Source organism: Talpa europaea, assembly GCF_964194135.1.
Source record: "Talpa europaea genome assembly, chromosome: 8".
Taxonomy (NCBI): domain Eukaryota; kingdom Metazoa; phylum Chordata; class Mammalia; order Eulipotyphla; family Talpidae; genus Talpa; species Talpa europaea.
The window spans coordinates 110,615,474-110,626,266 of NC_140075.1; the positions used below are offsets into that span (position 1 = coordinate 110,615,474).

At 54.1% G+C, this 10,793-nt stretch overlaps 1 protein-coding gene across 1 annotated transcript in view; it reads left to right on the plus strand.

The window, feature by feature from the left end:
* POMT2 (protein O-mannosyltransferase 2) overlaps nucleotides 1-4,870 on the plus strand; it is a gene marked incomplete at its 3' end in the record, with an annotated part of 41,410 nt that extends 36,540 nt beyond the window's left edge. The window contains exons 16-21 of the mRNA XM_084240588.1: nucleotides 1,973-2,044; nucleotides 2,333-2,392; nucleotides 2,485-2,590; nucleotides 3,537-3,677; nucleotides 3,858-3,972; nucleotides 4,765-4,870. Of these exons, the coding sequence (XP_084096714.1) occupies nucleotides 1,973-2,044; nucleotides 2,333-2,392; nucleotides 2,485-2,590; nucleotides 3,537-3,677; nucleotides 3,858-3,972; nucleotides 4,765-4,870 (600 nt within the window). The remainder of the gene's footprint in view (nucleotides 1-1,972; nucleotides 2,045-2,332; nucleotides 2,393-2,484; nucleotides 2,591-3,536; nucleotides 3,678-3,857; nucleotides 3,973-4,764) is intronic.
* Between the last annotated feature and the right edge of the window lie 5,923 nt (nucleotides 4,871-10,793).

Genomic DNA, 10,793 nt, shown 5'->3' on the forward strand with positions numbered 1-10,793 from the left:
GGGTAGAATTTTAAGGCTAAGTCTAAATCATTTATTTCTTTCATTGTCTGAGAGGTAGAGTCAAGGAAGAAAAGGGACCTAGAGTACCTTTCTTGTTCAACCAATAGAGTCAGGATGGGGAGGGAGCTCAAAATAGTGGGTCTGGGCTACAGAGACTGAAGGCTTTTCTGCTAGCTGAGTGGAGGGCTGAGACTCGGGCAGAGCAGGCCGCCTTGCCTGGGGAGGCTGGCTGCACCGAGCCCACTCTCGATTTTAAGGGTAGAGAACACCATACAAATGCACATGCCTGCAATGGCTACAGATTTCTTCTTTCTTCCATTTCTTGCTTTAGTAAAGGAGCTGAATTTCTCACAATTTAATGTAATGACTAAGATGCCCTTAATTTGTTACGGCTCTGGCTGGAATCTCTGCGTTTAGGACTGGACTGTTTGCTTTGAAGGAATTGATTTCTCTTAGAAGCTGCTCCAGGAGTCCAAAATGATTCAGTCTTCATTCTGAGACCTTTCAGATGGCTGGAGTGGCTCAGGGACTGGGACTGGGCTGATCTTTGAGTCTGACACATATGGCGCCCTCCCTGCCTCCCACCCACCCCCCACATACAATTAGCACTTTTTTTTTAGATTTATTTATTTATGCATCCAAGAACTGGGGTGTAGGCCAAGGGGGGGAGGTGAGAGAATTCACTAGAGACAGAGTGGAACAGAACAGGCAGATCTACTGAAATACACTGCTGAGGGGAGCAGCGGGCGAGACAGGAGAGGTCTGCTGTGCCATGTGGGTCAGCTCCCTGACCAGGAATTGAACTCATGCTGCAGTGGCTGCTGATAGTTTCATTAGTGCTGAGACTTAACCCCTTGCGCCACCAGGGAGGCCACACTTAGCACTTTAGATCCTGGAGGAACCAAGCCACCATGGGGGGGAGGCCTTCAAGTGAGTCCTAACCCCTTGAGCTGGATTAGTAAGATGCTGGTTGACAGTTGACTGAACCAGACCTTCCGGATCTTTCTTGGGCTAGGTCGGTGGTTCTCAAAAAGAGGGTGATTTCACCTCTTGGGATATTTGGCAACGTTTAGCAACATTTTTGGCTGGCATAGCTGATGTGTACAGGTGCTCCTGGTGTCTAATGAGTAGAGGCAGGGGATACTAAACATCCTACCCCTTGCGAGAGCATCCTCACATCAGAGACTTCTCCAGCCCCTGGTGTAAGTAGTGCCAAGGTTAAGAACCCTGACCTTGCTCGACGCCCCTTGCTCCCCCTCAGGAGCAAGACACGGCCTGTGTAGTATCTCACGGTGAGACCTGCCTGGTGGTTAGTATTGGGATCCTGATCTTTTTCCTTCTTGTTCTAGCAAGGGCCTGATTTGGCTATGCTTGGCTTCTGTGTAAAGTGAGTATGGTTCCTTCAGGCTGCAGTGTGTATTCTCAACCCTCACAACATCGCTTCCGATGATGAAAATGCATTTTGGGAGCACAAAACAGTCTCGATTTAAAAAAAAAAATGTATACAGCAAGGTTTCAGTATAGCTGTGGTATAAAATGGCATGGGGGGGGGCATTTAGGAAAAAAACTCATAGTAACTTTTTTTAAAAGCTCAGGAACTTACCAGAGTTTCAGGTTCTCTGTCTAGAATTGGCCTTCCAAGGGAACAAATATGTCAGTCCTAATTTTATACCCCTTCCCCCCAGACTCTCTTTATACCTTCTCCTAGACCTGGAAGACGGGGACATATTTTGTCTCCATGGGAAACAAGTCCCTAGTTTCTCTTTCTGTCAAGCACGCAGAGGCTGAATGGACTGTCTGGTAGGAAATGGAGGGAGCTTGTTGGGAGAGCAGGGGCACGGTGACTAACGAGGGAGACAGAGAAGGAGGGTTTCTTTTGCCACTTGGCCTTTTATCTGATATGACTGTACCTCACTTTTCTGTCAGCTTTCTAGATCTGTCTTGACTGACTTTCTTTGCCACTTTCCCACAGGGAAACAATGGCCTCAAACCCAAGGACAACGAGTTCACGTCCAAACCCTGGCACTGGCCTATCAACTATCAGGTAGGGCCCAAGGTTGAGCTCCTCCCAGGAAATGAAGCCCAAGGAGGCTGCCGAGACTCAGTAGAGGTGGGGTGCGAGGATGGCAGCCCGAGGCCTGTGCTAGCATAGGGCTCAGTTTTCTGTTGATTCCACCCAGCCTTTTAGAGAGTGCATGTAGGGCTTGCATGTCCTGTGACTTCTGTGCAGGCTCCCTGTCCGTGAAAGGGGACCAGTCTCCCTGACTTCCCCACTCCCCATGCTGCTGGGGTGAGCTGGGTCCCAGGTCAGCAGGTGTCGTCTACTCCACAGGGCCTGCGCTTCTCAGGGGTCAATGACACAGACTTCCGAGTGTATCTGCTCGGCAACCCGGTGAGTGCCTCGCCTCTTCCAGTTGGTCCCTCCAGCTGCGCCTGTGGAGAGCGTGGCCTTCCTCTCACCCTGCTCTTCTGCTTCCCACGCAGGTGGTTTGGTGGCTGAATCTGTTGAGCATCGCCCTCTACCTCCTCTCAGGGAGCATCCTCAGCATAGCTGTGCAGAGAGGCACACAACTGCCTGCAGAGGTTGAAGGTCAGGGGCCTTGGGGGTCTCACTCCCCTGACTCCAGGAGCAGGGGACCTCCCTTGGGCCAGGCTCTCCTCCGCCACCCACCACCTGTTCCCCTCTCCTTTACTGCTTTAAAGCTCAGTCACCAAATGCGCAGTGGTGTGTTAATCAGGTCACACCCTCTCAACAGCTCTGCAGGGTAGGTCGTTATCACCTCCGTTTTATGGATTAGGAAACTGAGGCACAAAGAGGTGAAGGGAACTTGTCCTGGGACGTGTAACTAGTCAGTGATAGGCATGAGGGTCAAACCCAGGTAGTCTGGCTTTGGAGCCTGCCTTCCCTGTTAATGCCTGTCTCTGTTCAGGGCTGCCCATCTTTTCTGTCCCCCCCCCCCCGCCCCATGTCCCATGATCTTGAGGGTAGCTGGGTCCCAGGTCAGCAGGTGTCGTCTACTCCACAGGGCCTGCGCTCTAGAGGGTAGCGGGAACCCTCAGGGCATAGTCTGTGGTGCTGCTCCTGGTCCCTAGCTGCCACGTGGCCGACCACAGCACCTGAGACCTGCTCACAGGCTCCTGGGTCTCTGCAGCTCCCCACTTGCACGGCCGCAGTCCTAGATCCTTCTTGCCCAGCTCCCTCCTCACTTCTGACCTCACCTCCTCCCTGTCTGCGCTGCAAAGACCTATATGGCAGCAAAGACATGGGAAATGGAGGAAGGGGGAAGCACCCATCTATAGGGGTACAAGACTGCGGTTTCCTGAGAGACCAGGTTGCTTCCTGCTGTGGGGGCTAAGGCCTGTCAAGAGCCAGTTGTTGCTCGTCCTCCAGCTGCTGTCAGGTTGCTCGGGTTGGCTTAGGTGAGGGAAGGGAGGCCCACTAAGGTTACGTGGCCTGATCAAGTGATGCTGCAAGGAGGGGACAGAACCTCTGCCCCTTCCCTGCTGCTGACCAGGCTGTGCTGCTTGGGGCCCAGGGCTCTCCCAGGTCCTGCTGCGAGGAGGGGGCCAGCTCCTGCTTGGCTGGATGCTCCATTATTTCCCGTTCTTCCTGATGGGCCGGATCCTCTATTTCCACCACTACTTCCCAGCCATGCTCTTCTCCAGCATGTTGACAGGTCAGTGCTGCCACCTGCCACCTGGGCTGAGTGGGGAGGCCTGGGGACGGCTGGGGCGGAGGCCACCACGGAGCAGCAGTGCTGAGAGCGCTCACCAGTGTCCCTGACCTGGACGGTGGCTCCTTTTTCCTGCATCCCCAGAAGTCGCCCCTGCATGCTAGCAGCCTCTTCTTTCACTAGGCATTTTGTGGGACACACTCCTGCGGCTCTGTGCCTGGAGAGTGGCCATATGCTCCTTGGCCAAGGGCATCCATGTGCTGGGAATCCTGAGCCTGCTCCTGGGAACTGCCTACAGGTGAGCGTCCCTGCACCTTGTACTGCCACCCTCACAGCCCAGGTACATGTGACACCTTAGCACAAGATGCATTTCAGCATCCCCCGGGCTGCTGTTGAGACGTACTGGTACCTGGACCCCAGCTCCAGAAGTTTCCAACTCAGATGTGACCAGGTGGGGCCTCGTCAGCCAGTTTGCGCAACTCCCCAGGAGACCCTTAGGTGCAGAGGCATGAGGAACATGGACAAACTCTTTGCCTTCTTTCCTTTGCCCCCTCACTGGCACACCTGGAATGGGCTCCATGTTAGTGTCAGTGGCTCCCTACCAGAACACCTCTCAGTGGGGTGAGGGGTGGGAGGGAGGATGGGGTAAGGGTGTGTGTATAGTGTGGTCCTCCCAGTATAACTGACAGGAAGGTTGTCGAAAGCCACCCTCCCTCCCCATCTTCTTGCCAGTGTCACAGAGCCCCTGATGAGAATCACTGGCCTGTTGGGATGGGGAGCCATGTCAGAGTGTGAACAGGGACTGGAGTGTGAGCTGAGAGCACTGTGGGCCAAACAGCCCATGATCAGGCCCCTGGACTGCCCCTCTCCAGGATCTGTTGGGGGGACCCCTTTCCTTCGTTGTCATGAACCAGCATCCTCTTAGTGCGTGAGCTGCCGTGTGCCCAAAGCAGACTGGGCATGAAAGGGAAGGGTCTTGTAGATAGAAGAGATTGAATGTGCAGGAGGAGCTGAATCTCAGGGATCTGTAAGGCCCTCACAGGTGCCAGCTGGGATGCCAACTGCTTCCCTCTGGATTGTCTCTCAACAGCTTCTACCTCTTCCACCCTCTGGCTTACGGGATGGTTGGTCCCCTCGCCCATGATCCCCGAAGTCCCATGGCAGGACTCAGGTGGCTGGAATCATGGGACTTTTGAGACTACTGCGAGGACTCCAGCTGAGTCCAGGAGATTCCCTGGGACAGCCAGCTGTGGAACCAGCCCCTGGACCCTCCCAGCTGCGGAGGAAGCTTCCCGAGGGGCTGAGGAATTCTGCCCATCAGGATGGAGCTCTGGGCGCATGCCTGGAACTTAACCCAACACCAGAGAGCCATGGTTTTGCCTGCAGATTCCACCACCGAGGTGGCTCAGCGTCAGAGGACAACATCTCTCAGGCCCGTTTCCCCGAGGAAGAATGAGTGTGCAAGAGGGTGGGTGTGAGCGTGTGTGTGTGCGTGCATGTGTGCCCTTATCCCTGGGGATACAGACCTTGACTGTGGACAGCTGAGTGTCATAAACTCTAAGATTTAGTCCAGGGCTACCGTAGTATTTTCTGGTATTTTTTTCACACTGGATTTGGTTTGTAAGCAAAACGCATCAGAAGTTCTCTACCCTCCAAGAGGGCTGAGAGTGCTGACTCACCTTGGGACACCACCGGGGCTGAGCAGATGGGACCATCCGACCCACACTGCCCTTCTACAGATGAGCACAGCAGAGCCCCAGAGCCCGGAGCGGGGCCACCCCAGTGCCTCTGCTGCTGCCCCTGCGGTGGCTTCCTCTGTGGAAGCAGGTGGCTGCCCTGTGGATGGGGCACCAGGCCTCAGAGCCAGGGACCGAGAACTCCTCAGCTCTTGGTTGGCTCTCCTCAGCCCCAGGGGCCCCGCCCGCCCTCAGAGGATGTCCTGCCATGAGGCTGGTGGGAGCAACACCTGTCTTCACCTGCTGTGTTCCCAGGCCCTGCGGGTCAGAGGCACTATCTCTTGAACTGTCCTCCCCCTGCAGCCAACCTAGCTTCGAGGGCAGGACAGATGCCTTCTCCTGATTCCTGGGAGAGCCTTGGGATGGGGGAGGCTCTCTTGGCAGCTGAGGAAGACATGAGGCAGAGCAGGAATCTGTGTGGTGCTGGGCTGAGAGGGTCCTGGGTGTGGGCTGCTCCAGCCCCCGTGGGCTGATGTCCATGTTACTAGCTGGGCATTCCCTGCTGACACCCCTTTCACTCCATTTCATTTCCCCTTCTCTGTGTCATTGTTTCACCAGTCTTTTTCCACCAAAACCCGGAGCACATAAAGGTACATTCCAGCTTCTCTCTATGGCTTCGACACCCAAGCAAGAAGCTCAGAGCTGTTCCTTTCACTTCCTCCCCAAATGAAAAGGAATAGAAAACCCTCAGGGCAGAACCAAACCAAACCAAGGCCAGCCCTTCAGCTCCTCTCCCTCCTCCTGGTATATGACAAAATATTTTGTCTCTGGGGACTCTGATGCTTCAAGGTCTAATGATGACTCTCTGCCACACTCCGTCTTCCCTCCTCTGTAGTCCCCACTAGCTCAGGCGGGGTCAGAGCTCTTTAGAGCATCTCTGGGAGACGGTTGCCACGGAGACTGGAAATTGGTCCCAGGGACTGGCTGTGCTACCCACTGGGTGGTGGGGAGGGAAGCTTCTGGCCATGCTTGGACGTTCAGACAAGACATCATTAATGTTAATAGAGGAAATGCAGCAATGTCAAGAGCAAGGCTAGTTTGTTAATTAGATCTGGGGCCTGATGACCTCCCTCTCTCAGGGCTACGGCCCCTTTGCCTTCCCCCAGCAGGAAGCACTGCCTGTGTGCTGAATCTGGGCAGCTCCCTTAATTGCATTTCTGGAAGGGAAGGCGGGCAAGGGGTGGAGAGCCCCTGCTTGCCCCTTGCACCCACCTCCATCCCTCCCCCCCGCCCCCCATTGAGCGTGGGCTGCTTCTGAGCTGGAGGAGGCCGCTATGGTGGGGCTCTACTGGAGGTAGGGTGCAGAATCCATGCTGGGCTCTTAGCAGAAAACAGTGGCCCCCCAATGCCAACCAGGAGGTAATTGATGTTCCGCTCCGCACATCTTCTTAATCTCCTAGCAGGAGCAGCTTGAAGGGGGGGGCGGGGGAAGCCACTCTAGTAGGGTGAGCAAGGAAAAGCCATCCAGCAAACTGTCATCCCCCTTAATCTGTCCATACTGACGACAAAGGATCCCTCATCTCCCCCCACCATCCCCGTTGCTTTCCGAGGAGAAGAGACGCCTTCTCTGCCTACTCCCTCCTCCTCGCCCAGACAGGGGAGATGGGGCACAAGCCACACGGGCTGGCTTGTCTGGGGACAAGCCACATGGCTTGATGCAGCTTCAAGGGCTCCAGCTGTGTTGTTGGAAGGTGCTGGGGATCGGGGTTCCAGGATGGCACTCTGAATATGGACGCCGGCCCCCAGGAACTGGCAGAAATGTGACATCCCTCACTCACATGCTAGTGGAGAAGACATCTGTAGTTGGCCCAACCTCCAGCCAGCTTCTTGAGCCACCTCATATATATATATATGTTTCTAGAGATAATCCGAGGCCATTTACTTTTGTAATAAATAGCTCATTTTGACTGCTCTGTTGTTCTTGTACTTAATTGGATCTGACTTGCCCTTGGATTCCCAGAGAGAAGAGAATGTTTGGAGTGAAGAACAATTGCATGTTGCTCATGTCTGAGGCCTTTCTAGTGACAGCAGAGGCTCTGGCTGGGCAGGTGAGCCCCGTGCCTGCGGGGGCCTCTGGACCTTTGGAGTAGTGTTACTCAACACTTTGAATAGTGCTGACTGTATTTGGATTTATTTATCCATTCCATAATAAGTAGAACACTGGGCCTTATTTTTTCTCTTTCAAGCTGCCCACACAGCATGGAAAGGCGGGAGGACTCTGTAGCTGCTTCCCTCCTGCTGAACAGGGGCTCCATCTGGTGGGGGTCGTCTGGGTCCAGAGGAGGCGAGGGCTGAGGCGAGTGTGGGGTGGTAGTGAGGGCGGGCAGCAGCTCTGTGTCTTCTGAGTGGCCTGACTCCCCCTCCCTCTTATGACCAAGCGTTGCTGGAGGCGGGGGTTAGGGGGACAGGCAGAGCCTCAGAGATGGGAGATGCTAAGGATGGGCAGGTGGAAAAGGACCAGTCACTCTGCTTGGCTTGCCAGGAGCATTTATCAAGTCCCCACTCTACTGTGACGCTGACTGCATGGAGCAGGGAACTCAGCGCTGGTTTGGTCCCTTTTCTACCCATGAGAGGTTCATTACTTGCCCAGAGATGTGTGGGGAGGTGAGGAAGAGAGTTAGTAAATAGCAGAGCCAGAACTGGGTGCCAAGTTGGGCTTTATCTGTTTATCCTGGGACTAGACACCTTCCCAGAACTATGCACAGCCCTGGACCCACTGGGGAGAAGGCCTGGCCAAGGTGTCCAGACCCAGCACGTAAACTTTCCATTCTCAAACTGTTAACAGCTCATCTAGGGCCAGATGTTTCCTGGTACATCTGGACCAGTGGTTTGTTGGGGGGTAAAAAGTCCTGAGTTTTAACATTTGCCAATTTCCATGGTGTAAATTCTCCCCTATCTCAAGCTACCAACCTGATGTCACAGACTGGGAAGTTGGAAGGATGCACACAGTTGGCTCTTAAAAACCGTCTAAGATTTGCCTCCAACACCCTGGTGACCTTGGCTTAGTCTAGAATGTGGACACAGGACTTGGTCACTGTCCATTAAAGAGGTGAGGGAGGCAGTGGAGCATGGAGGCCTAGAGGCTGGGCCAGAATCTGATCTCAATTACACCATATCCTGGCCCCACCACTTATTAATTGTGTGAACCTTAGGCTACTAACTTAACCTCTTTGCCTCCTTTTCCTCAGCTGCAAAATGTGGGTATAGTAAATAGCATTTGCTTCAGTGAGTTATTAAAAGGATGAAAAAGGTTAATGAGGCAAAGTATCTTACAGTGTCTGGACATGAATGCCCAATAAATATTGATGATAAATCCATCTCAGTGACATACTAGCTCTAGAATCCTGTTGAACTCTCCTAGATTAGAGTTTCCTGTTCAAGTCATGGGCAAAGGCCAGGCAAGGTAGGCAATGCCTGTGACATTTCCCCAGCTCCTCGAATGTGGATTCAGACCCTGGGTGTCCTGGTTGGACCACAGCACCCCGGCTGCTTGGATGCAGCCAGCCTGTCAGGCCTCTTGTCTCAGGAGAGCAGAGATTAGAGAGCACTTAGCCTCTCCTGGCTCATCCACTTACCAGTTAAGAGCATTTTCACACCCCAGACTCTATAAAGGAGAAAGGAGGCAAAAAGCATCGTGAGGGTAGCCTGTTGCCTGGAAGCACAGCCTGAGGTTAGCCAGGTGGCTGGCACAGAACACCGGGTGCCTGGCTCTGAAAGGTAAAGGTCACTGGAGACACATGGTCTTCTCCTGGGGCCTGCCACCTGGCTGCTCACCTGGCTGCCGAGTTCCCTGAGTACTCGCCCATTCTTGTCACCCCTGGTCCCTTTGAGCTCTTGCCTGGCAAGACATAAGCCAGACTGCCTTAGCGTCTTGCTGACCTGCTGCAAACCAGAGACCCTGCCGATGTGTGGGGAGGTGAGGCAGGGAGGAATAGGGTATATTCCAAACCCCCAAGTCCTTGGAAGAGCAGTTAGATGGTTTCACTGTACTTGGCTGGGAGCAGGAAAGCGTTTTAATGAGGCCCCAGTCCTGAGTCAGGGTCAGAAGAAGTTCTAGAAGGCAAGGACTCAACACTCCATGCCTCGCACAGAGCTCAGTGACCCAAATGCATCCATCTTGTATCTGTGGAACCAAAGGAGGTGGACTGAGAGGCCCAACCCTCTTTCCATGCAGCTGTGGAAACCACAGACTGCCAGGAGCTAGGCTCAGGGACTCTAGAGACAAGAGGAGCTGGGGAAATGTCACAGGCATTGCCATCCTTGCCTGGCATCTGCCCTTGACTTGAACAGGAAACTCTAATCCAGGGAGACAAGATACATGCGGGTGAAAATGGATGTGTCCTGCCAAGCCTGGGCTTCTAGAACTTGGCTGGGTCCTGAGAAACTTTTGTGCTTGAAAAAGAAAAGTTTGGGCCTACTTGGTCTAAACTCACACTGAATGGCAAGCATGAAATTCGGCCGCCTGCTCTTCTGTCTAAAGACACAAATAATGCTTCTATGTAAAGTTTTTTTTTAAGATTGATTGATTGATTTATACAAGCACTGGGTACAGTCAGAAGCGCAGGAGGGTGAGAGAATTCACCAGAGCCAGAGCAGGGAACAGAACAGGCAGACTGATGATACACACTGCTGAGGGGAGCAGCGGGCATGGCAGGAGAGGTCTGCGCACCATGTGGGACCCTCCCCGGCAGCCGGGGATGGAACCGGCGCTGCAGAGGGTGCGGGCAACTTCGCAGCCCAGCGCTCAACCGCTGCGCCACTGGGGAGGCCCATTCTGTGTAAAGTTTTAGAAGAAAGCCTGTTGGAACTCCAGGAGCAGTAGAAGTTTGGGGCTTGACAGCCAGGTGTGCAGATCGTGCCAAGCTCACAGCCGCTGTGGACTCCCTACCCTGGTCAGGCAGAACTGAGCTTGGGGCTGAGCAGCCAGACTTCCCAAGACGAGCCTACAGAAAACTCAGGCTGGTTGCCAGTGGCTGGCTTTTTTTAATTTTTTTTTAATTTTTTTTTTTTAATAGAGGCATGGTTTTTTTTGTTTGTTTGTTTGTTTGTTTGTTTTGTTTATACAAGCACTGGGCACAGTCAGAAGCGCGGGAGGGCAAGAGAATCCACCAGAGCCAGAGCGGGGAGCAGAGCAGGCAGAAGGACCGAAGTACACTGCTGAGGGGAGCAGCGGGCGGCAGGAGAGGTCTGCGCGCCATGCGGGACCCTCCTCCGGTGGCCGGGGGCAGCCGGGGATCGAACCGGGGATCGAACCGGGGATCGAACCGGGGATCGAACCGGGGATCGAACCGGCGCCGCAGAGGCCACGGGCAGCTTCGCAACCCAGCGCTCAACCGCTGCGCCACCGGGGAGGCCCCAGTGGCTGGCTTCTTGGCCTGTCTCT